Source organism: Rhipicephalus sanguineus, chromosome 11 (assembly GCF_013339695.2).
Source record: "Rhipicephalus sanguineus isolate Rsan-2018 chromosome 11, BIME_Rsan_1.4, whole genome shotgun sequence".
Classification (NCBI taxonomy): domain Eukaryota; kingdom Metazoa; phylum Arthropoda; class Arachnida; order Ixodida; family Ixodidae; genus Rhipicephalus; species Rhipicephalus sanguineus.
Window position 1 is genome coordinate 97212716 of NC_051186.1, and position 26571 is coordinate 97239286.

At 45.7% G+C, this 26571-nt stretch overlaps 1 protein-coding gene across 1 annotated transcript; it reads right to left on the reverse strand.

Annotated features, from left to right (window-relative positions):
* Window positions 1–20623: 20623 nt before the first annotated feature.
* On the reverse strand, window positions 20624–26211 carry LOC119373494 (sulfotransferase 1E1). Its single transcript, XM_049411215.1, has 2 exons — window positions 25886–26211; window positions 20624–21230 (listed from the first exon to the last, which is right to left on the reverse strand). The coding sequence occupies exons 1-2, from the start codon at window positions 26209–26211 to the stop codon at window positions 20624–20626; spliced, it is 933 nt and encodes a 310-aa protein (XP_049267172.1).
* Between the last annotated feature and the right edge of the window lie 360 nt (window positions 26212–26571).

The following is a 26571-nucleotide window of genomic DNA, read 5'->3' on the forward strand; positions in this document are numbered from 1 at the left end:
TCCTCCTTTCCCTCCTGTTCACCCTCACTTCCTTTTGCACCACCTTTATATGCTATGCTATAAAAGGTTATGCGATGCTCTGCTAGCGTGCCTGGATAGCTGAGTAGTTGCGATGCTCGCCTTCGAATCGTGGAGACGCGGGTTCGAATGTCACCTCGCCAAGAAATTTTTTTCGCCAAAAATTCTCTCCATCTCTATCTTTCTTTCTGATTCTTTGATCTCCCTTTCCTCGTCCTCTCGTCCATTACAGTTATTGCATCCCACGCCGCTCAAATCGGCGCACGTGTTCTGGCAGCGAAGCGGAAGGCGATGAAGAATAGGACGAAGACAGCGCGTGCCGGTTCACGATGATGATAAATTGCTATCTGCGACACACGCCAAACATCTACCATAACAGCTCTAATGTAAAACGATTTTGCGTGACACTTTTCATTGAAGTGGCAGTTCTAGGCCACAGACACCACATCGGAGTCTACCTTGATATTGAGTGAGGTGTTTTTAGTTTCCGTCGTATCGCTACTAAATCAAGTGCAATAACGATAGCTTATAGAGAAAATACCAGTGCGTCAAATGCTTGGCAGACATTATACAATGCTTGTTTATGAAGAAAGCAGAGAAAGCCTATATTCTTGTCATAAATTGGTCGTTCCTTCTCGTTATGGCGGAAATTTCGGAGCGTCGTTGATAATCTTCGTCACGAAGCGGCACAAGCATCGCTTGTGAGTTACCGTAAAGGCGACGGACTCTCCTAGATTGGCTGGCGCACTGCTTCAGTTGTTTTTACGTGGCCGATCTCTTTCATGAGTACATGCGATGTATCAAGACTTTTTTAAATGAAATAAGAGCCAGAATGCGCATGCGGACAGGTGGATGAAGATATACAGCATATTTTAATAAAATACCCACGATATCAGCACGAACGAGAAGAATTAGTACGAGATTCAATGGCACTGGATCGTAGGCCCTTCAGCCTACGAAAGATGCTAGGTCCATAGCCAACACATACCTTGCAAAAACGTGCACTATTAGCAGTCAAGAAGTTCCTAGAAGAGAGTGACACACTTGGAAACTTTTGAGAAAAAGTTTCAAAAGCTGATTTCATGCATACATTTTGACCTGACTGTGTCGCATGTGTCGCTCCATGTGCGAACTCATTTTGTATTCATATGACTGGAATTTGCGTATTTCAGTACTGTTATGTGACAGGACGTTTAGTGTTATTTATAGCAGATGCAGCTTTCGTGTGCTTACATTTTATGCGAACTATAGTGTTATGTGACGAGGATGTATCTTGTGTGTGTGTGTGTTTCCCTCTTTTATGTGAATGGAATATATATGAACTCTGCCTAGCTAATCGTTTACGTATTTTTTTTCCTTTTCCATGCTGTGATTTTAACATATACTATCATCTGTGAAAAGGAGTAATCGGCGCTAGTCAAAAGTGCCAAAATCTTCTGTACACTAGACAACTGACAAAAAACGCCAGGCCTGCGCGGAAAGCGCAGCACAGTCAGAGCGAAAGCTGGAAGAGCGGCATTTTTAGAGCCCGTTGTAAACTCTTTTGGGGCTACTAATACAAGAACACTAGCAAGGTACCCACTACGCCATGAATCACAATATTTATGAAATTGGGAAGCACCTACGACGCCATTATTCTTCATTGTGCGCAGAAGCGAGGTTCCAGCTACACATATGCAAGGCATTATGTGCACTTTGTTTACGGGATGACTGACGACGATGAAGAATTGTGGCTCATCCCTCTGTAATGGGTTGGAAGCTTTAAACGGCTCACCAGTTAAGTAATTCGCTTTGTGTGACGCCCGGTCGCTATTTCCCTTTCCCACCATGCAATATAACATACGTTTACGTGACAAAGAGAGACAGAGAGAGGGGGGAAGAACTTTATTGAGACCCTGAGGTAATGGATGATGGGCTCATGGGCTTCCTTGGCAAGTAATGCAAGTGCACTTGCGAGGGACCCACTACACTATAAATCATCATAATTTCTCTGAAATGGGGAAGCAGCCATTATGCTATTTTTCTTCATTCAACGGAGAGCCGTGGCACCTGCTAAAAACATGTAAGGCATTATGCGCACTTTGTTGTTGTTGTGCCTGATGACGATGAAGAATTATTGCAGAGCCCCTTGTAATGGGTTGGAAGCATCCAATAGCCCACTTGTAGCGCAATTCGCATTGTGTGACGCCTGGTTACAGAATTCGCGTTGTGTGAAGCGTGGTTGTTATTTTACTCTTCTACCACACTAAATTACATATGTTAATGTGGTCCCTTCCGGAAATGAAGCCTGTATAGCGTCTTTTTGCAAGGCAGTTCCAAGCACCGGCATGGCTCTGAGGTACAACACTGGGCTCCCACGCAGAGGGCGAAGGTTCGAAGCCCGTTCCATCCTGGAATTTTTTTTCTTATTTCGTTTTTTTGTTATTTCAAGCGATAGTGGTTACGGACACCGGCGGCGATGGCGGCGGCGGACAACTACGGCGCCAAAAACGGCCGTTGAAATGATCTCATGACAGCTTTCGCTTTAAAAGAAAGGCATCAGGAGTAACATCGCTGGCGCGTTTAGCTGAGCGCCTCCAGGGTCCCTTGCTAAACCTCCACCGACATGCCCTTTCAAAATGAACGCATGCCACCACTCACAAAGAAAATGTAAATATCGTGTGGCACTTACACGGGCACACTTTGTAAACAGGCTCGACGGGGTCGCAGCGCCTTCACCGGGCGTGTGTATCTGGCATTTGCACAGTTAGACAGCCACTTCGCGTCTGCAACCTATATAGCGTAACGGCGACTCGACTAGAAAGATTGTTAAGGGTGAAACTACGTCACGCAGTTTCCTTCTCCCCGGGTTGCCTTGAGAGCTTGATTGCAGCCTCCATTCAGTTGTTTTTACATAGCCGCGACAAGAAGAGGCGAGGCAGTCAGGCGCTCTCTTAAGTGTTGTCGCCTCCACCGCCATAAACGTATCCATACGACGGCTAGATGTGGGTCGCTGCGCAGGCGACGTAGTCGACGACGGTCAGAGATAAGCGGTTGGTTCGATGTGACCTCTTTTATTGCGTGTATATACAAGATTCCATTTTATACAAGTGTATACAAGATTCCATTTACGTGCGGAAGTTGCTACATCGGCCAAACCGACCGATGTTAGAATGACCGGTTACGAGAGCACGCGTGCTCGCTTAACGGATCAGTGCCCAGTCATTTAGCCCAGCACTGCAAAGCATGTGGCTGTCAGCCAATCTTGAGCATTGCACCATTTTGGAATCGTACAATCGGCAAAGAACACGTGAGATTACTGAAGCACACCATAACAATGGACACGGAAATGCTTGAGTCAGTGTTTCATCAATTTATATACATAACTGTGAAATCAATTACTTGCCCAAAACGTGACAGCCTGTTTTGCCGACGCATCTAATATGATGACTTCTTACTCCTCATTCCGCATTGCACAGTCACTGTGATTTTGCTGTTCTGCACGATGCTTCCGTATATATTGTATATCCAAGGAATAAACCAGTGGTTGTTAGTTCAGCGCTTGTGTCTGTCGTTCTTCTCCGTCCCCTGTTTAGCGATGTTTGCCAACGTCTTATTTATCTACCAACAAACTCAATTAAGCGCACTCCTGCGCCGTGTGCTTCGTTGTTACCGCACACTGCGCGCTACCGTCCACACTCAGTTCAGCCGTTGAGTGCACGAGATTTCGTCACACTGCAGTGTGTGTTCGACCACTGCCTTATCTATGAAGAGCTAGTTTAGGGGTTTAGGCGCACCGAAGCAGGTGCTCCGCTAATGTGGCAATCAAAGAATGTTCGTGCCATGTGGCGTTGGCGAAACGAGTCCAATTTATGTGGATCGCGTGTGTCCGTAGTTTGCTATGATGTGTGATTTTAGACGCGAAGCATCTCTTGCTCAGGGGTATGTCCCGCGGCGTTGGCGTTGGCGCGCACACACACACCGCGCATGCGCAACTCTCCTCCATCCTTCTCTCCAACAGCTGCGTGTTACTCTCTCCACATCTTTCCCAGCACCTGCTTGCGCTTCTCCTGCGTTCTCACTTCTGCCCTCGCGGCGCATGCGCTACTCTCCTCCTCTAGTCTCCTCTCCTTCAAGTGTGAATATTGTCACGTGGTCGTGACGTCGACGAAGACAGCAGTCGGCGTTTGCAGAATGAAACTGTTTATTTGGCTGAACTTGTGGCCGGGAAAATGAGAACTAGAACTACAGCAATACACGCTGTACAATGATAGCGGCGAAGAGGGCGTCGTCCGTCGATCAACTGACAAGCAGTCAAGCGCGTCGGCTTTTATACAGGCGCTATCGAACTTTCCAGCGATATCGCTGGTGGCGGCGTTATCTCTCGACAAAGCTGGAACATTCTCGTGCGGCGCGCAATCTTAACGGATTGTTCCAAAACAATCGCGAAGCCTCCTACACATCACGGCGAGGCCTGCGCAGCGCGTTGCCCACAGTCTTTGTGGGTGAAGCTTACACTCATGAAATATAAGACTCGCGGCAATATAAAGCGGGAAGAGCGCTGCGCGCGTTCAGTCCAGCGCTTGCTTCGGTTGACTCCTCTGAAGGGTGGGCTCGACATGCCTAAATTCTCTCCTGCGCAACGCCGCAATGAGCGCCAGCGCATGCACGTCCCCTCCCCCTCTCTCTCCTCTTCTACGGTGCTCCCCTCTTGTGCGCCTGTCGACCGCATTCCCCGCTCAACCTGTGAGAATTAACGGCCAGGCTAGAGGGAAGACACGACGCGCGTAGTGTTCCTCTTCGCGTTTCACGACCCGAGGTCGGTAGCATGCCCAACGAACGCCAACGGAACGCGATCGTGCATATGCTCCGGCTTCGCATCGCCTCATGGTCCGCTTTAGCGTAATCGCCTCTTTATACAGGGCGCTTTTTAGTCCAGCGAAGCATTCGCGTCTGCCAACGTCAGCAGAAGTTGGCGAGGCCAGGTTTGTTCGTTCGTCACGTTACGTTGACGCGAAAACCGAGGAATCATACTCCCACTTGCGCGCCGCGCCGGCCGCGCTACGTCGACTTGACGCATGCACAATTGAGCGCGCATGGCGTCCCATGAATGATTTGACGCTAGATTTTGAATGTGGTGTAAGCGCATAGGCGTGCGCAGTGTTCCCCATCAGGGGGTAGGGGGGCAAAGGGTCAACGCAGCACCGCTCCCCACCCTACTAGGTCAACGTATGGTGTAGATTTTGCGCCACCCCCCCCCCTCTTAGGTGACTAGAAGGGTCAATGTACGGGGTATATTTTGTGCCCCCTCTCTTAGGTGATTAAGGGGGCGACCCCCCCTCCCCTGTGCCTACGCCTATGTGTTAGCGCTTACTTGATCGAAACACACTGGCTGCTCTTGCACGTGTGTGTGCGTTGTGGGGGGAAGGTGGTTGTTTTGAATAAGGGGAGGTCTTTTATGAATGCGCGCTCCGACGAAGGTATCGGCGCCGTGATTTGGCTCTGATTTTGAATGTGGTGTAAGCGTTTGTTTGTTCGAAACACACTGGCTGTTCTTGCACGCGTGTCTGCGTTGTGGGGGAAGGTGGGTGTTTTGAATAAGGGGAGGCCCTTGATGAATGAGCGCTCCGACGAAGGTATTGGCGCCGTGATTTGACTCTGATTATGAATGTGGTGTAAGCGCACTGGCTGTTCTTTCACGCGTGTCTGCGGTGTGGTGGGAAGGTGGGTGTTTTGAGTAAAGGGAAGCCCTTGTGAATGCGCGCTCCGTCGAGGGTATCGGCACCGTGATTTGAATCTGATTTTGAATGTGGTGTAAGCGCTTACTTGTTCAAAACACACTGGCTGTTCTTGCACGTGTGTCTGCGGTGTGGCGGGAAGGTGGTTGCTTTGAATAAGGGGAGGCCCTTGATGAATACGCGCTCCGACGAAGGTATCGGCGCCGTGATTTGACGCTGTATTTCGAATGTGGCGTTAAGGCGGAACTGCATGGGGCGGTTTTCGCGAGCGGAAAACGCAACGCACGGAGAATGCCGGAGTGGCCGCGATTGTGTCACAAGTGCACCCGTACGGAATAAAAGCAGTGGCGTTCTCGCGCCGTGATTGCCGGGTTACTAGATTTTCGACAAAAGCGCACGTTACTTGAGAAGGTTCCGCCAAGCTGCGTGCAGGTCAGCGCCGTGTGGCGGCATTGGAAGATACCAAACACGCGTCTGCGCACTAAACTCTGCTGGTCGGGTGAGCGGGCGCCGCGCCGCGCGAGGCTTCTTTTTTTTTTTCTACAACGAGTAGGAAGGCGCAGCGGCGCTATTTTGCGACGGCGTTCGTAAAAAAAAAAAAAAAAAAAACGCGCTTGTCCCTCCGACCGCGTGTCACTCGCGCCTGAAATCGCACCGTGCGTTTCCACCTTAAGGACTGGACTGGCTTGTCACTGCAGGGCATGTCTTCCTCAGCACCAAACTGGATTTTTTTTTGTCTTTATTGCAGAAGGTAACATTCAAACAAAAACAAATACATCCCCACTAAGCTTCAAGCTTAGTGTTATAGCTTAAGCATAGTATGCAACATGCCACACACGCTTAAAATGGTTTCAGATGACACAGGTCGTCCATAACATTAAGTAGTTCATCATCGTAACAAAGTTTTGCAAATACTTCTCGCAACTTGCACATTTGTTCAATAAAATAAATACGAACTGGCCGCGCATCTAAATCACAATGCCTAACTGCCATACGGCTTCGCCATATACTGTGCAAGCCAAGGAGAAAGAACATATCGTATTTTAAAAGTCCCGGTTCTATTGCTAAGAACCGAATCCCGCGTGGTGTAAGTGGCAATTCTTTCTTAAGTGTTCTTTGGAGAACATCCCAAAATAAAAAGGCGTCCCAGCAATCGATAAAGACGTGCTCTATCGACTCTGGTTTTTGACAAAGTAAGCAATTGGATCCCCACGGTAAAAAGTCACCTCTTTGCTCTAGCCACGTTTTAACCGGGAGGGTATCAGTGTGTAACTTAAAAAAGAACGTTTTAACTCCGGCTGGTACGATCATTTTTTTAACTCTCTTCAAAACGTCTTCTCCTTGGCCTCCACTATACATAGATCGATACAAAGGAACAGGAAAAACACTTTCAATCAAATCTCTCGTCAAACGCTTTCGAGTGACATTAGACAAATAATCCAAACTAAATCTGGCACTGAGAAATCTAAAAGCCAAAACAACTTCTCGCAGAAAGCTACTGACACCATGACGGAGCTCATCACGTGAAGTAACAATAAAGTTTGGCAAAGCTGATGCAAGCCTGATTTGAAGGAATGTCCGTAAAAATGGGTCGCACTGGTCACGTAGAAAAAGAAACCTTGAAACAACTTGCCTCAAGAAGAGGTGCGGTAAAGCCAATCCTCCTCTTTTTAGTCTCAAGAAAAGGTTGTTGCGGCTTGTGCGTTCATACTGGGACTGCCACACGAAAACTGCCAATAGCCTATGAATCCTCTGAATATTGATCCTGGTGCATGGCAGTACTTGCAACAAGTAGACCAACCGCGACACCAAGAAGACGTTGCATATTGTCGCGCGTGCGAAGACAGATATATCACGTCCACCCCATTTCTGCGCCAGAACAGAGAGCTCTTTGGTTTTTTCAGCCCACAGGTCATCGTTTTTCCGATATTTGTCTAGTGGCACACCGAGATAGGTATTAGGCTTATTAAACCATTTCACTCGTTCGTAGACCGCAGGGGACACTTCCCAATTTCCATGCCACAGGCCGACACACTTGTCTAAGTTTACAATGCTCCCGGTAGCATCACAAAACCTTCGCACAACGGTCATGGCAATGGTTACGCTCTCCTGATCGCTGCAAAATACGGCAACATCATCAGCATATGCTAATATCTTCACCTCACACGCTCCTAGGTGAAAACCTTGAATACTTGGATTTTTTGTTATGGCTACACAGAGGGGTTCAAGGTACAAAGCAAATAATAATGGTGAAAGTGGGCACCCTTGCCTTACAGATGAATATACATTAATTCTTTCAGTCAACTGGCGGTTCACAATTAACTTTGTTGAACAATTGTCATAAGCCATTTTAACACCCTGAAGTATCACAGAGCCAACGCCAACGTGTTCTAACATCTTAAACAGAATGCTATGACAAACTAGATCAAAAGCTTTCGCTAGATCAATTTGCAACATCGCAACTCTTCTGAAGTCAGCGTCACAACACTCTAATATGCTTCTTGTTGTATGAATATTTGTAAAAATTGACCTTCCTTTTATTCCGCAGGTTTGGTGTGGGCCAACCAGTGTACATATGACTGTTTGCAACCGCATCGCTAGAACTTTCATTAGTATTTTGTAGTCAACATTAGTCAATGTTATCGGCCTATAGCCTGACACATATTTTCGCTTTACAGGGTCTACACTTTTTGGAATCAGTACGGTGTGCGCTTTCTTGAAGGAAGGTGGTAGTCTACCTTTGTTAAAAGATTCAGCGAATACCTTTTGCAGTAAGGCGGCCAACTCTGTCTTAAAAGCTTTGTAAAATATTGCCGTTATTCCGTCTGGGCCAGGAGATTTTCCATTATGCAAGCTGTCTATAACTATTTCTATCTCCGCCGCAGTTATATCAGCCGATAGACTTTCTGTATCTTCGGTACCAAGTAATTCGCATCTAAAGAATCCAGTTTGGTGTTGGTGACTTTCTAAGTTCCTTGCCAACACCAAACTGGATTCTTTAGATGCGAATTGCTAGGGGCTGTGCCCGTCCTTCGCTTACGCGTGCACTCCCCCACGCGTATGCGCCAACTCTCCCCCCCCCCCCTCTCCTCGCGTGAGCGCGAGGAAGTGCGGTGGAGGAGGTGGCGTGAGCGCAGCCTCTGCTTGGTTTCCCCTCTCCCGTTTCTCTTCTTCGCCACAGCTGCGGCGCGCACTCGCTCGCGTTGCACTCGCGAGCGAGTGCAACGCGAGCGAGTGCGCTCGCGTTGCACTCGCTCGCGTTGCTCGCGTTGCAACGGCGCTACGTACGCTCGCGAAGCTGAACGTTAACGGCAACGCCACCAAGCGAATCTCGAAGCTGGGAGGCAACGCGAAGCCGAAGCGCAACGTAAACGAGCTGGGGGGGTCACGTAAGCGGTACACAACATATACATAACTCCGCGTACAAATGAAACATACACGGAAACATACAAATGGAACAACAATGGAAACACAAGTGAACACCCAGCTCTGCTTCGCATCCCCACATGGTTCGCTTTAGTGGGAGATGTTTTCTTTTATTCAGCCCGGCCTTCCTTCTCGCGCATTCCACATGGGTTGCCAGTTGAGCCCTGTCGAGCTGTTCGGCTTTTACATGGAAAGCTGTTATAAGATCACAACAAGGGCCGCTTTTGGCGCCGTAGTTGTTCGCCGCTGCCGCCGCCGGTGTCCATAACCACTATCTCTCGAAATAAGAAAAAAACGAAAGAAGAAAAATTTCCAGGGTGGAACGAGGTTCGAACCTGGGCCCTCGCGCGGCGTGGGAGCCCAGTATCCTACCTCAGAGCCATGCCTTTGCTTGAAACTGCTTTGCAAAAAGACCCTATACAGGCTCCATGTAGGGAAGGAGCCGCATTAACATATTTTGTGTAGCGTGGTAGAAGAGTGAGATAACAACCAAGTGTCACACAACGCGAATTCTGTAGCGAGGCGTCACACAATGCGAATTGTGCAACGAGTGAGTCGTTGAATGCTTCCAACCTATCACAAAGGGCTTTGCCATAATTCTTCATGGTCATTAGCCAAAGCATCAACAAAGTTCACATAATACCCTACAGGTGTTTAGCAGGTCCCACGGTTCTGCGCAGAATGAAGAAAAATTGCGTAGTGGCTGCTTCCTTACTTCACAAAAATTACGATTTATAGCGTAGTGGGTTCCTGGCAAGTGCACCTCTACTCGTTGCCAAGGAAGCCCATAAGGCTCCGATGAGCCATTTCCTCAGTCTCAATAAAGTTAATTCCCTCTCTCTATCTCTTTCGCGCGTAAGCGTACGTTATAGAGCGTAATGGGAGAGTTAAATACGAACCGGGCATCACACAATGCGAATTACGTAACTAGTGGGCCATTTAAAGCTTCCAACCCATTACAAAAGGCTCAGTCATAATTCTTCATCGTCATCAGCCGTCGAATCAAGAAACTCACATAATGCCTTACAGATGGTTCCTCGCTTCTCCGCAGAATGACGAGTAATGTGATAGGTTCTTCCCAACTTCACAAAAATTATGATTTGTGGCGTAGCGGGGACGTTGCTAATGTACTTGTATTAGTAGCCACAAGAGAGTTTATAACGGGCTCAAGAAATGCCGCTCTTCGAGCTCTCGCTGTGGCCGTGCTGCGCTTTCCGCGAAGGCCTGGCGTTTTTGCTCATGAAATAAATCATTTATTACCATCGTGTGCTTGTCGACATTACAGCTTTTGGATACGCCAATCGGTAAACTCCCGTTTGTTGCAAGTTTACACAATTTTCAGATGCGTGCTAAGGTTTTATTACGAGCACGATTTCAGATATTGAATTATTTACATATATAACTCTTCCACAGTCTCCATCGAGTTCGATATATCCGAGCTCAAGTGTACACCGAAAATAGAGTGAACCATCGTGGCGGCAGACAAGCACTTTCAAAATGTGCATTTTCACTTCCACCTAGGGCAAGAGATTATGTGCTAATACAGCCTGAAAATGGCATGTTGATTGTTTATCTTCTTTTTTGCATTCTGCTTTTTGTTAAGCATAATTGTGGCTCTCAAAGTGTTCGAGAGTACACAGTGGTAAAGTACGTGCAAACCTCCTGCTTTAGCAAATTGTTTATAAGGGTACGAACTTGAGCTTGTTGGCTTGGCTTCGTAACAGGAAACGGGGCGGGCAAACGGGAGAAGAAAGTCCTGTCAGTGCTTGTTGTCGCGTTTGCTCGCGCTTTTTTTCTGTCATTACAAATTCTATTTTGCCTCGTGTCTACTTATTCCATCAATGCTCGTTTTTTTTTTATTCAAGGATACCACCCGTGATGATGATCTTGAGGAAATGCCAAGTTGGCCTTTGATATTTGTTAAAGGTAAGCTATTTTCTGCCTTTACACACGAGTAAATTTGGAACCCAGATTTTCAATTTGCAGGGGATGGCTTTCTGACAGTGAAGTCCTTTGCAGTTTGCATAGACAACCTTCCTCTCATGCAGGCATCCGGTCCGAGAGAGGCGTTCATGATATTATTCCTGGCACAATTTTCCATCAACGTTGCCTACCTAAAAGAGTCATGTCTTACCTTGGAGTTCACTCAGAGGGGAAATCGAAACTAAATCTTGGACGCAATGCTTCCGCCAATAACTGTACCTTTCCGGTAACAGTTAACAAAAATGTATGCTATATTGCTCACACAAAATGCCTTCATTTCTTGAGATGCCTTTATTTTGTTAAAAAGAAAAGAAAACATCATGGAACAAAATTACTAAGACTAAACAATCCCTTCGACGAGAAGCGATCTGTTTTATGGTATACTGCTTGCGGGCATCGACAAGTATACTGGCTGTCAATACTTAGGCATTAGAAGGTTCAAATTCAATTTTATTGTTAGACAGGTTAGGAGTTTCGTTTTAGACTGATGTGGCAATGTTGTATATAAAGTGGAGGTAATTGAAGTAGAGATGGATGTATGCAGAAAAGCATATTCTTAATGAAGAGCAAGTGGTTGCCTTTATAGTTGCACTGTATCTAAGAATATTTAGGTACCTCCGCACTGCTAAACAGAAGCATCTTCTTTTTAGGTCGATTGCCACTGTCAGTCCCGAAAAGGGCACAGACTGAGCAGCCACGTGGGAAGCAGCACAACCTGAACCCGAAAGTGGCGTCATTGATTACCTCCCTCAAGAACTATGGCTTTTAAAGATCTGTGCCTGCCAACTCGTACAATGTCCCCAGGAGATTCCTGAATCTGGACCCCCTGTGATACTGTGCATAGTGAACGGAACGGGAAATGTAAGGCCTCGTTTTTCTTAGTTTGACACAACAATAATTACAAGTTACAACTAACAGACAAGAAAGCCAAGGAAAGTACATCGGCTGTTATTTGTAGTCATTATGAAGCAGATGTGAAGAAAGTAAAGTGGAGGAAAAGATAACATGCCGCTGGCAAGGACGAAACTTGCGACCTTCGAATAACGTGTAGCGTATATATACTGACAGTGACAGTGTCGGCATTTCTCGTATTTCAAGATGCACACATTTGGCAACTAATAATAATATGTGGTGTTTAACGTCCCAAAACCACAATATGATTATGAGAGACGCCGTAGTGGAAAGCTCCGGAAATTTCGACCACGTGGGGTTCTTTCACGTGCGCCTAAATATAAGTACACGGGCCTCAAACATTTTCGCCTCCATCTAAATAGCAGCCGCCGCTGCCGGGATTCGATCCCGCGACCTCCGGGTCAGCAGTAGAGCGCCATAACCACTAGACCAGCGTGGCGGGGCCACATTTGGCAACTGCCTGAACGTCTATGTTCCATGTCAATAAACTTGTTTGTATTTAACTCTATGGTGTACTGAATTAACAAATTTCCGAGAGAGGATGCGTGCTATAGAGTGGGCAATGCAGATGCAAAATTTATAGTACTTTCTGTTTGTGCGATTTTCTGTCCTTGCGCCACATACATTTTAATATTGCATAACCTGTGAAATTGCAGAATATTTGTAAACTGGCGTTGCTGTAATGAGAAAGAAATACAGTTTCAAAAATTTCTTGGTATATAGAGCAGAAAAGCCATTTTATTTCAGAAACTTTCTTTACTAAAAAATGAAAAAAACTTGTCCAATCACGGAAGATTTCTGTAGGAACAAAAGAAAACAAATGTGTAATGAAATTAGAGAAATCGGCTGTTAGTGAGAACTAAAAACCATATCAAGGTACAGTAGTTTTTGTTACTGACAAAAAAAACATTCGAAATAAACAAATTTACTGTTACTGAGAAGAAAGAAGATGTAATATTACATACATTTTCCGTTACTAAGAAGGAAAAAAGACCATGTAAACTACATAAATTTTTTGGTATCAGGAACAGAAGAGACTAGTAAAATTACAAGAAACGTAAGAACAGAAAACAGAAGAAAACAAATTTCTGGCCGTCCAGCTGCCAGCAAATTTCTCTTTTTTTCAAGAAGAAGAAGAAGATGCCTTTAATGAGAAGAAGGAGGAGAGGTCGGCCTGGAAAGCGGGTTCTAGCCTGCTACTCCTCACGGGGGTAAGGGGAAAGGGGAAAGAAAGAGAAAGAGGGAGGTGTGATGATAGGCGACGATGGTATGGCAAATGAGTCACTGTACACACTGTTTTGCACGGGGACAGGGCACGCGCAAAAGTCTTTATGCCGCACATGCTCTAAAGACGAGCATCTAACCTGTATCACTTAGAAATCTCAATAGGCACTTTAAACTTCGTTGGGCCTGGTCTGCATGCTCCCAAGCACCCAAAAGCTTCTCCTCCGAAAAAGGTCGGGAGTCCAGACGGTCTACGACGCACTGAAGTGATTGTCTTTCGGTCGCGTACTGAGGGCACACGCACAGGATGTGGTGAATAGTCTTAGACGTGTGACACACACTGCAGTTAGGGTTTCGCTCCTGCCCAATCTTGAAAAGGTATCTTCGTGTATACGCAACACCCAGCCGCAATCTATGTAGTAATGTTTCCTGGTCTCTTCTTAACCGGAATGGAATCAGAAAAGCACGACCAGAGTCAAGTCTGTAAAGACGTTCTTGGCGATAATTAGGGTCATTCCATAAGCGTGTCATAGATGTTTTCATAGATTCAGACAGCAAGCCATTGATGTCATATCGGGAAATTGAATTTTTTTCAAGAAAAATGTTTTGCAGTGTAGGCTTGGTCATGCCTTGATCAAAGAAAAATAATAAGCAAGCAACTGTTGATATTTTTTTTGTTTTCTACAGGAAGAGATAGAAAGGAATTCAAAGGAAAACAAACATTAGATTTGAAGCACAGACCGTGCAACGAACGTATTTATATTCGAAATCTCCGCGGTGACGTCAACTATTGTTGCAAGTAACTATGTGACAAATCAGTCAACGACAATGCAAGAAACAATATGGCTCAATCAATAAACCAAGCCACCCACTTCCTCTTACTTTTATAGCAATGGGTAAACTGCCCTCATCGAAAGCACTGATTGCCTCGGAAAGGCTGTTCAGTTCGGTCCGTTGCCTCAACTGCGTTCGTTGGAAAGCGGATGGATTCGTTGGAAAGGGGATGTTTAGACACATTTCACCTAGGTCACCCAACTAGCGGTCGTAGTTTTATTCTTTATTGTCAACCACCCCAGAACAACAGTTGGCAATTTTGCTTGCTCATCTGTTGAAATTGCCTGATAAATAAAATATAAATTTCTTATTTCAGTACAGCGCCTTGCTGTTAAAAAAACGCCAAAGCATAGTATGTGCAGCCGTATCAGTTACGTTCACAGTGCTTTCAACTTTATGCAAATTAAGGCTTGATGTCGTAAGAACTGACATATTATCAGTGTATACGAAATATACCCTAAAAGAATCGTGCTAGGAAGATCGAAAGCATAAAAAGGACTTACCACAGTGCGGTCCGATGCGTTTAGCATGCACCTATGGTTACCGACTCTTCAATGAAGGGAGTCTGTACAGGGGGGGGGGGGGCATACACTAACTTGCAGAGCCAGCCAAATAAGATTTTCTTTTGCGGAGATATCAGCTGTTTCTTTAATGCTGTGGCCTCTTGAAGTGCTACTTGAGCTGGCTACGTGCTGCTCTCCGCGCTTTCTCTGGCTAGAGAATGTACTCGTAAAAGTTGTCGCACTTCACGCGGAACTTCAGCTAAAGTGGTTAAAGTATCTCGCAGCCACTGCTACACTGCTTCGCACGTGCGATTCGTGCGAATTTCGTGTTCTGTAGCTGGACACGCGAATTGTTGAGCGTGCGTTGGATAACATAAGGATTTCTAACTGGAGGGCCGGGACGAATCCGGGATATACAGCGGTCCCGACTGGGACTGCGCGGGACTAGGGACGCTGGGAAAAGTCGGGCAGTCCCGCAAAATACGCGACTGTTGGCAACCCTACATGCAAATGAGCTTGCTCACGATGGAACAACCGCATATAGTGAAAACTTCGGGGGCGGTTGTGCGGGCTTAAATCGTAAACATAGTTTGTGAGCTATACTGTTGGCGTTGCTTGAAAGCGCATTGAAAGGTGATCATCCATAGAGCTCATCGTGAACTAACAGACATTGCGACAAACCCCTCAGGCTGGTAATGATCGTGAAGTGCCCTTGAAAAACTGAGAGGGTCCCTTATGCAATCGCATAAGACTACTCGGAGGCGGAAATATTCCTGCTGACATTGCGCGCATTGTGAGTTATGACTCATTTGTAACTAGTCTAAAGTCATTTCTAGGACAAAATGGAAGCCAATAGAAAAATTCTATTCTCGAATCTCTAGTTCTGATTTTCTTATGATATTTTCATTTTTTTTTTTACGTTGCGTTTCATTTATCCTGTTCCGCTTGTCTTGTTTATTTAGTGTTGTTTCAATTACTTTCATGTGATACTGATGATGTTCATTCTTATGAAACTTTACCTTATGATTGTTTTTCTTGACGTAGTATATTACTGGCACACGTAGCTGTTTTTACACCATTCGATGTTTACTTATTCATGTACTCTTATTTCAACGTTCAGTGTGTATTTTATTTATTTGCCACATTCCCTGTATCCTCCCCTATGTAATGCCTTCTGGGTCTTTAGGGTATCTAAATAAAAAAAAAGCCATTTTCTTTTGCCTTTTCTTCTCCATCGATATTTTGACCCCCCTCCCCTCCTTTCCGAATGTTTACTGCACCGAACGTGGATGATTTACACTGCTCCAAAGATCGCAGGCTTTACAAGCTTTCTCCAACTCACCTTGATTTGCACTGTCCCCGCCTTCGGCCCACGTTTGACCAAGCAAGGGTGTCTTGTAATGACCTTATGACGTCACATCATGTTATGTGACGTTACGGTGACATCACGTGATGATTTTTTTGCATCACTGGTATTCACGTCACTGACGCAGGACACCGACGGTCAATTTTCGTGTTTTATGAGGCATCTAAAACTTTCGCCTTCATAATTCATGGTATGCTATTCAGTCCCACATGTGGCACCTCCAGGCAGTGAAGAATAATAAATTTGGATGTATTGCATAAAGACGCAGTGTAATACGTAGTGCATTGCGTAGGTAATATGTATTACGTAGTATAATAAGTTGTGACGCTCGATGACAATCAGGGTAATTTCATCGCGGAAACACCCAAAATATTCAAAACTCTTCAGCTAAATGCTCCCATCCTCTTTTTATTGTTGCAATAATACTCTCAAGGAGCTTCTGCTCTAACCTTATATAGTTTTCATAATTATTCTGATTTTTTATTGGCTTCCTTTGTCTTCAATAGACTTTTTGCTCACATACAACTGAATATCAAGACTGAATTCGGTTAGTCACTTATGTGAGCTAGTTTCTTAATACGGTAACACATTCAAACTCATCGGCGTTTCTCCGTTTAGATCAGTGGTTCTCAGCCCTGGATGTTTCGGGGACCCCTTGCGGAGCCATGGAAGTTATGAGGGACCCTTTGCAGTGAGAGAAAAAAAGGGAGGAGGGGGTCATCAATTAACACAACATACAGTGCGATATGGGCGCATTCTATTTTTCCCTGGCAAAGGTCAAACTTAAGTGCCACTCCCATTTGATCTCAATAGCTTGTAATTAAGTTGCGCTGGCGCCAATCACATTCAAACTGTTTTAGCTTTGTTTGTTCTTCAAATATGCAAGCTTAGAAGAAGTATGCTCGCATGCATCAGCCCCGCAGCCAGGATTTTTTCGGAGAAGGCCCACTTGCTGAGGGCCTTCACTAATTTAGAAAAACACCTATATATTCATTATTTATTTTCGTAGGAACCATCCCCTCCATCGGAATTCCCGGGGGCAGGGCCCGGGCGTCTGTCCCCTCCCCCTCTCCTGGGTATGGGCGTGGCGTGTATTTCTCGTAGAGAACTCCAAGAAAAGCTTTACAGCGAAGTCATGAAGAAGGGGAAACATAAGTCAGCTCCGGCGCAATGCAATCTTCTTATGCGCTGATGCATACCAAAAATCGGAACGGGCTGCTGTCGCAGGACTTAGTGTACCTCCAACGAAACGCTTTTATTTTGTTCTTTCTGAGGAATCGTTTTAGCGGACTCCCCCCCCCCCCCCCCCCCCCCAGAATGGCTTCGCGGACAGCGTGGGGTCCGCTAACGCCCACTTAAGAACCACTGCTTTACATTATGGCCTTTTAAGGTGCTATTGGCGGTGGGCATCACGCCGCATACTTCTCATCTTTAAAGCAATGTCGCTAAAGAAGTCATTTCGCAGAAATTTCGGTGTCGCTGTCGGGGACGGCGGCGGAGTTGGCGGCGGCGGTCTTTCGTTGTGAGCGAGAAATCAGTGTTGTCCGTGAGCGAAAATTTGAGGTCGATGCAACTAAAGATATAATGAATGAGTGACACCGGGGATTCAAACCTGCGACCCATCACAAGGTGAACAATTCAAGCACAGCACGTAACAACGCGAGCACAAGAAGAAGAGACGCATAGGACAAGGCTGCGCTTACAACTCGCTTTGTGGCGCGATGCGTTAAGCGCTTTTGGTATCACGCATACAGAACCTAGCATACTAACGGCAAGCTATTTATATACACCATTTAGCGTTGATGGTACGCATATCTAGGAGGTTCTTCAGAGGCCTAATTACCACCTACAAGATGGCTCATAGGGCCCACGGGGCGCGCATTTAAAAGGCAACACCCCGCCGTGTGGCCGTGTTCGTCGCGTCGAATGCATCGATATTGTAACCGGAAAGCGTCCGCACTTTGGATATTATTGCGGTACGACTGAAGTCTCCACCAAGAACCGAAGCAAGGCTAGCGACTGGGAAGACGATATGAACATGGTCCGGTTGCGTTATCGCTCTCTACTTTTGAAAGCGAAGCTCAAGCGTCCTGCAAGTTTTTTATATCCACCATTTACTGTTGGTGGTACGCACATATCCTAAGTGCGTCAGCGTGGCAAAAGCTTGACTCTCATCAGCGAGATCACGCAAAGGGCCCACGGGTGCGCCCGCCCCACCGTGTTTCGTCGCGCCGCGCGCAGCAAATAGAAGCTGGAGGGCGGCGCATGGTTTAGATGTGCACCGAGAAACGAAGCTACGCTAGCGATTCGGAAGGCGATCGAACACGGCCCGATTACGATTTCGCGTTCCGCTCTTGAAAGCGAAGCTGAAGCGCTCTCCAAGTGTTTGGCTAATATCTGTACTCAAAACGAATGGCTTCTTTCTGTAAAATATAAAACGCGAAAAGAACAGTTACGACGTTCACTACACACATGCAGTGAATATTAGTATGAGTCTGTGCTATTGCATAGCTGCGACTAATTCATTTAAAAACTCACTTTCGAAAGCAGAGCACTGAGAGCATGCCACGTGTACTCTCGTGGGCACGTGCGAAAGCGTGTCAAGGACGTTCGGCTTCAGATTCATCGACAAGCGGCGTTGCACTAGTTCCGGTCCACTTTGGGCTTTTTTTTGCAGTTGTTTTTCTCAGATCGCTCATGCGGCATACAGCAATTTCCAATTTTCCTCTTGCTTTTAAGTATGACGTTTTACTACATAAAATAATAAAAAACGCCAGGCCTGCGCGGAAAGCACAGCACAGTCACAGCGAAAGCTGGAAGAGCGGCATTTCTCGAGCCCGTTATAAACTCTCCTGTGGCTACTAATACAGGTACATTAGCAACATACCCACTACGCCACAAAGCGCTATTTTTGGGAATTAGGGAAGCACCCAGCACGACATTATTCGTTGTTCTGCGGAGAAGCGAGGTACCATATGTAAGCGATTATGTGCAGTTTGTTGATGCGGTGGTTGATGACGATGAATAATTATGGTTGCGCCCTTTGTAATGGGTTGGAAGCTTTAAACGACCCACTAGTTAACGTAATGCATATTGTGTGACGCCCGGTCGTTATTTAACTGTCCCACCACGCTTTATAACACACTTTAACCGGAGAAACGTAGAGCGAGAGAGAGAGAGAGAGAATTGACTTTATTGAGACTCTGAGGAAATGGATCATGGGAGCCTTATGGGCTTCCTTGGCAACCAACAGAAGTGCACTTGCGAGGAACCCACTACGCTATAAATCATTGTAATTTTTGAGAAGTAGGGCAGTAGGCACTGTGGCCATTTTTCGTCATTCTACAGACAGCCGTGGTACCTGCTAAACGCATGTAAGGCATTATGCGCACTTTGTTGTTGCTGTGCGTGATGACGATGAAGAATTATGGCAGAGCTCTTTGTAATGGGTTGGAAGCATTCAACAACCTACTCGTTGCGCAATTCGCATTGTGTGACGCCTGGTTACAGAATTCGCGTTGTGCGACGCTTGGTGCTTATTCTACTCATTTACCACGCTATATTGCATATGCTAATGTGGTTCCTTCCCGACATGAAGCCTGTATAGGACCTTTTTACATAGCAGATTCAAGCACCGGCATGGCTCAGAGGTTGAATACTGGGCTCGCACGCAGAGGGCCCAGGGTCGAACCTCGTTCCATCCTGGATTTTTTTTCTTATAGTTTTTTTTCTTATTTCGAGCGATACTGGTTACGGACACCGGCGGCGGCGGCGGCGGCGGCGGACAACTACGGCACCAAAAACGGCCGGTGAAATGATCTCATAACAGCTTTCGCTGTAATAAATGCAGCTGTCATGGTTCCTCCACAAAATTGCGGAAAAAAGCAAACGTATTCTCACCTCGTTATAGCGATTAGTTACATAGAAAGAAATAAAGTGGTTCTAACATGCTGGTCTCCCTTTTGATAGGCGGACTTATTTTAGACACATTTGGCAAAGAGGATTACCGATCGAAACTTCGGCAAGCCTGCCTAAGGCCCTTTGCTTCTGTTTTTAAAACCTCCACACTGCATCGTGTTTCCATCCGCTCACTCCCGCATTTACAATGTATTTTCACTGCAATAAAAGTACGCCCCCAAGTGCCAGATGCCTGCAGCGAGAGAAAGCGCTTTTGGTCTGCACTACCGCGGTTTGATACACGTGTTCAGTGTTTACCTCGCTTGGTAAGGACCAGGAAGCAGCAACAAAGTGTTGTAAGTAAATTTGTCTCATGCAAACAGGTCCAAAAGTAACAAATAGATCCAGTAGCTGCAGTATACCTAGAAAACTGAAAGTGCATTATTGCCTGAACATAGCATATAAATGTCTTGAGTGCTGGATCGACCGCAAGACTGCTATGCAAAAAAGAGTGGTAATATTTATTCCGCTGGTAATGAATGTTATAGACTAGCTATGTGAAGATGTGCTGTCATAATAATGTGTTGGGCATCTGTGGTACCCACGTGCGTGATTACTACATTTGCCCATATGAGCGCCCAATAAAACTCGGCGTTAAACAGATAGCGCTTCGGACATGCTGCTAAAAAATTCCAAGTCTTTTCCCCTTGTATCAGGAGTCCTGACTGGGTGAAGCACACACGTCAAGGTAGGTTCAGGTCTTCCCAAAGCCGCATCACGTCTGTGCCCTTGGTTTTCTCATTGATCCAGCCCTTCATCGCATCCAAGAGCTCGGGCGTCGTGAAATGGTTCTTCCAGTCGCCAATCTTGCCCTTACGTACGCGGCCCGAACCCTCGTGGGACTCACGTTTGGCAGCGCCTTTCTTCCTGTAGATCTCCATGGACTCGAGCCTCTTCTCCTCAGGAAGCTCCAGCAACGCGTTGACGAAGCTGTCGCATCTGCAGTCGAACACTTGCCGCATGTTTCCCAGGCTGCAGGAATCCAGGATTCTTTGGAAGAGCTTGGGGTCAGCTCGCAGCACGTCTCCGTATTCTTGCTTGCCGAGAAAGTCGGCCATCTTCAACACCCACGACGACGTGTCCTTCTTCAGGTCTTCGTACGTGAAGAAGAGGACGTTGGGATCGTGCCGGTGCTCATACCACGAGAGGAGGTGGTCGAAGTAGTCTCCGTAGGGCACGCGTCCAGCGATGAATGCCTTCACGAATGTCTCGAACGAAACGTCAGTGCAGGTCTTGGGTGTGTGTCCAAGAAGGTAATGGTAGTACGAGACGGCACAGTCGTACGGGTTTCTGGCACATAGATGTACCTGGTAGGAAGAGAAGTTGCAAAAAATACAGGCAACTCGATGTAGCTCCATTCATAGTATATTCGCTGGAATGTCCACCTGTTTCACTTCTCATGGGCAATAACAAAAATTAAGTATAACATTAAGAAAACATAACACGCGAGCCGCACGGAAATGCTTACGAACCAGCATCCGCTGCCTCGGCGTCCGTACACCAGCAAAGGGAGTTGCGTGACAAATGTTTAAGTTCTCTTGAAAAAAGACACAAGGCTAAATTTCAGTACGGAATAACAATACATAATACAAAGAGCATAATAATACTATGTAGGGTTTAACGTCCCAAAACCACTGTATGATTATGAGAGACACCGTATTGGAGGGCTCCGGAAATTTCGACCACATGGCGTTTTTAATTTAAGTGTACGGGCCTCAAATATTGTCGCCTTCATCGCACACTCAGCCGCCATGGCCGGGACACGATCTCGCGACCTTCGGGTCAACAGTCGAGCACCATAACCACTAGACCACCATGGCGGGGCTAATAGAAAAAAAACGTAGAACATCATTCGTGCGTTCGTGGGTGCGTAACAAAAGCGATACATTACCTTTTTAGTGGGCGTGTAGAATTCGCACATCCTACCAAAAGTTACAAGTTAATACTTCACAGGATAATACTGGTCGCTCATCAATATATGTCATGCGATCTTTTTTTTTCTATTGAAATTCGCCGAGTAGATCCAATGGCTATAACTATTTTTAACAGAATGGCCTGGTAGGACAGTCACAGGTAAGATACGATAAAGGTTCGGTCCTTAACAATAATGCACTTACACCGAGATTTGTTGTTGTTATTTCAGAGCGTTGCTGGTAAAATAGTGGATAAAAATGTTACCCAATATCAGGTAACGTTAGACAACAGCTTGCCAATAATAATACTACATGAATAAGTAGCGGTAGTCGGAATCCGTCGAATTATCGCATTCCCTGTTGCAGAAAAAGGTGGCAGAGGCCCATAACGACATCTTCAAAATGGCTCGAGAAAGTGGAAATTGATTAATTGAAATTTTGGGCTTCTTCTGTGCGCATTTGTGTAAAAGGCAATATACTTATATTCCCAATTCAACGAACCATAAGTATTCATTTAGGCCTCTGGTCGACTGAAACTGATGGGCAAGCCAAACGTTTTTTTTTGTCTTTTTTACCAACAAATTGTCGGGATAGCCGATACCCATTTTCTTTAACTGGCATCAATAACTGAAGGGAAGCAGATGGATGCCTTAAAAAGGGCCTTCCTATACAGGACGACATTACTTTTTTTCCACTCTAGTAAAATCAATAGCAAAATTGCTAGTATAAGCGGAACACGTTACAGTTCATGGATGTTCAACGAAAACATCCGTTTTCTAAAGCAGCTGTCTCATTCATCAAGCTTTCCGCGCGGGGCCTCTGGTTCAATGCACTCATTTTCTTTATTTTCATCGCAAATGCAACTTCCCTTGAAACAGCGTTAACCCTTTCAGCCCTGGATTTTTTTATTTTGGTCGGGGACATTTTTAGTGCGTGTGTTCCTAGTAGTTATGACCTCAGAAGACCACAAACGAAAAATTGAGCCAGTGGTGCAAGTATTATTGGATTTATAGACATGACATCAAATTAGGTCATCAGGGCTCAGCGGTTGTGCAATGACAAAAGTGACATCTTTTTAGGGGCGAAGCTCCTTAAGGCGGCACCCGTTCGTCCCTCGTAATCGTCGTCGTCGTAGAAGTAGCAGTAGTAGTAGTCGTAGTCCGTAACAAGTCCTACGCTTTGACCTCCAAGGTGGTGCCGGTGGGAGATTTTTCCTGTGCGTTGTTGAACAATAAAAATTCGCAGCGTGCGCGTTAACTAAAAGCCGAATTCTTCTGTCTCTCATTCCCCATTAGCAGTCATTGGCATGTTCCAGTAGGAAACGTTAATAGAAGTAGAAGTGTAAGTGTTAGCTAAAAGCCGACTTCTTCTGTCTCTCATTCCCATTAGCAGCCATTGTTTACCTCCAAGGTAGTGCCTGGTGAGATTTCTCCTGTGCGTGATTAAACAATAAAAATTTTGTTCAAAACGCCGTTGATCGATGAAATAAACCAACGAAAGACGCCAGATGTTTTGTAAAAGCAAAACGAAAGAACGCCAGATGTTTCTAAAGCAAAACGAAAAGACGCCAGCTGCTTAACGAAAGACGCCAGATTTTTCTAAAGCAATGGTTTTCTAAACAATGAAAATTCACAGCGTACATGTAAAATTAAAGTGAGCTGCAAGTCGTCATAACTCATCGAACCTTTAGTATAAACGCGCCCGATCTCACGTCGGTTGGGCAGAATTCACGGAAGATTCACGGTTTACCGATGAACCTCCGCAGCTTCGCCCACTCATCATCATTCACTCCGTGGATATGCTGTGATTTTTTTACTGCTATTCACTAGAGTACACAAAATGTGAACCACGTCTCATTTTTCAGTGTGATACTCATTGAAACAGCTTCGGTACGTCGATCCGAAAATGCCGCTTTCCCGCCTCAGCTGACCTGCCTCGGCGTCACCCATGACTTCGGTCAAGCTTCTTCTTCTTTGCGGCTCCCAGCTCCGCAAGCATGTCACAGTTTTGGTTTCAATCGCAGTGGGGATCATTGAAGAAATATTCCCCCAAGAATGGGCAGTTTTGGTTTCATTTCGGAGGTGCTAGTGAAAATGTTGTCTGATGGTGTCAGTTGACACCGCCAGGGCCGAAAGGGTTAAAGGAAAGCGTTCCCTATATCCGGCCGTATTTTTTCTTTCACTTTCCATTTTTTCCCAATACGATGGGATTTCACGCATATTTCTTAAGTGATTCTGTTCTCTCATGTTACAGCATAATTTCTCTTGGTCACGGAAATATTATGTGTTACGCACCAGGGAGACGATAAAAATTTGAAATAGGTAAAACGGTGTTCTAAGCGCCAAAATCCAGGATGTGATTAGGAGGCGCACCCCAGTGGGAGATTCGGAACTAATTCGAGCCACCAGTGTTTATTTTTTGAAGTATACTTATATGTATGTTCACAAATGTTTTCCCATTTCTCAACATAGAATTGTAGTTAACGAACCCGCACCCTCCTGATTAGAGCTGGATAACCTCAGCCATTTGGGCACCACGAAGGATAGTCCGAAATATGCAAGGAGTCTTTTTTTGTTGGAGAATAAAGATTCTTTGTTAAAATTCTACGACAGTGACCCTGCTGTCGTCTTCGCGCACGAACACTATGTTGAGGCGGAAATAGATTGCCGCAGCTAGAATGATATTGATGAGACGAATGAAGAAAAACTCGTTAATTAAGCTTTTAAATATTGACTAAAGGGCAGTCATTTATGTTAGAAAGCTGTAGTACGTGCCAAATTATGACATACGCAGTTTTTAGAAATCACGAAATTGACACGCATTTCGAGGTAAGCATAATAGAATTTTAAGGGTGATACAGTGGCGTAGCGAGGGAGGAGGGCACACCAGGCCCGTGCCCCCCCCCCCTTCCACCGAAGTTTTTTTTTTTTGCCATAGCATACAGACCTGAAAATGACACTTCACCACCTGCCCCCCCCCCCCCTCCCCTCCGAAAAAAATTTCTGCCTACGCCCCTGGGGTGATATCAATACTCATGGAGCCTGGAGCGCAGAAAACGCGGCCTCTCTGTTACGTAGGACCTGAACAGCACGTGACAAGGAAGTGACGACATTTCAACCAAGGTGCGCCGAAGCAGCAGACTATGGACAGGAATATCGGCAAGCATTGTGAAATACACAAGTAGGCAGCTTATTCTTTGGGTGAGATGTGCAGTGCTCATCTGATTCTCTATTAAACTATAAACAGGAGCGAAAAATTATTTCGCCTGTCTGTAAGAAGAAGCGCCGCAGTGGCTGCCGCTGAGTTTTATCCTTGAAAGAGAAAGAAAAGGATCACATCGCAGTTTCCTTGCGCACAGCTGGAAACAAACAGATGAGCACCAAACACCACACGCAAAAAAAGGCGATCTGCTAGCGCAAGTGACACGACTTGCAGCTTTTCACGTAAATTTACGGCCAGGACGCGCCTTCATTCCAATTTTGTCACTTCCTTTTCACGCGTAGTTCCGGTGTGACGTAACAGAGTAGTCGCGTTCCGTGCGCACCGGGCGCGATCACTTTCGATATCGCCCTTAAATTCGATGTTGAATGTCTCAAATTACGTGCAGCTTTCGTGATTTCTAAAAAAAATGGGTACCTATGTCATAAATTGGCACGCACTGCAGCGTTTTACCACATACAACTGCCCTCAAGTCAATAATTAAAAAGTTTATTAACGAGCTATTGCTAATTAGTCACAACAGTATCTTTTTAGCTGCGAGAAAGTATTACCGCGTGGACGTAGTTCGTGCGTGAAAGCGACAGGCGCCTTACAGTCAGAAGACTTTTATTACGAAAAAGCTGTGTTGTCTAAAAGTGATTTTCTAAATTTATCTTAAGTTTGCTTTTGCAAAACAAACTTTAGAACATTACATATAATACCACAACTGCCCTTTTTCACAGTAGTCTTTAGGACTCCATAGATAATTAATTGCTTTAGCCAACGTAACTTCGATATACCAGTTAACGAAATTGATAAAATTCGACGAAATACCTGGCCTTGTTAGAGTGGCGGCGCATGTTAAACGGCAAGTGCGTCATCAGAGCTCCGGGCTTCGGCATCTTCTTCGGAGCGTCGGCGCCCATGAAATCAAAGTACGGCGCCTGCAGCAGGAAATCGGTCACGTTGTTGGGAGCGTTGCCTCGTGTGAAGATGTTGCACACGATGTACTGGGTCCAGGTTGTACCGCACTTCGGATAGCTGGCAATGAACACGTCATCTTCTCCAGGTTCGTAGTGCATCGCCGCGCGCACGTTTTCCTCGCGAAGGAAATCGTTGACCAGTATGCCGTCGACTTGGATGAGTGAGTCTTCGTTCATTTTGCCCTGAGAATGAAAAAAAGGAATAAAAATAGAAGTTGAGAACGCTCGCTTGTACTGATCATTGTACGAATTACCATAACAACGATAGTTACTGCTTAGTAGGCAGGCAAGTAGAGGAGCTTTATATTACTGTGATTCGTCTCAAGGCACGATCCTGTTAAACTAAGGAATATACATAGATAGCTAGCCATTGCAAGGACAAAGTGCACCCTTGCAATTTTTGCAACGCCACCAATCCGGCTGTGCTATAGGCGGAGGAACGTTCCGCAGCCTTATCCGCTCTTTTTTTTTAATTTTCATTTCTGATGAACGCCTTTCACAGATCATTTTCTAAAGCCATGAGTAGCCTTGCACTAG

What these genes read in the sequence shown, in the direction of transcription:
- LOC119373494 (XM_049411215.1), bottom strand. Translation starts at nt 26,211, where the DNA reads ATGAACGAAGACTCACTCATCCAAGTCGACGGCATACTGGTCAACGAT. An exon ending in CGCCACTCTAACAAGGCCAG is followed by an intron (nt 21,231 to 25,885) that starts GTATTTCGTCGA and finishes TCTATGTGCCAG; the next exon opens with AAACCCGTACGACTGTGCCG.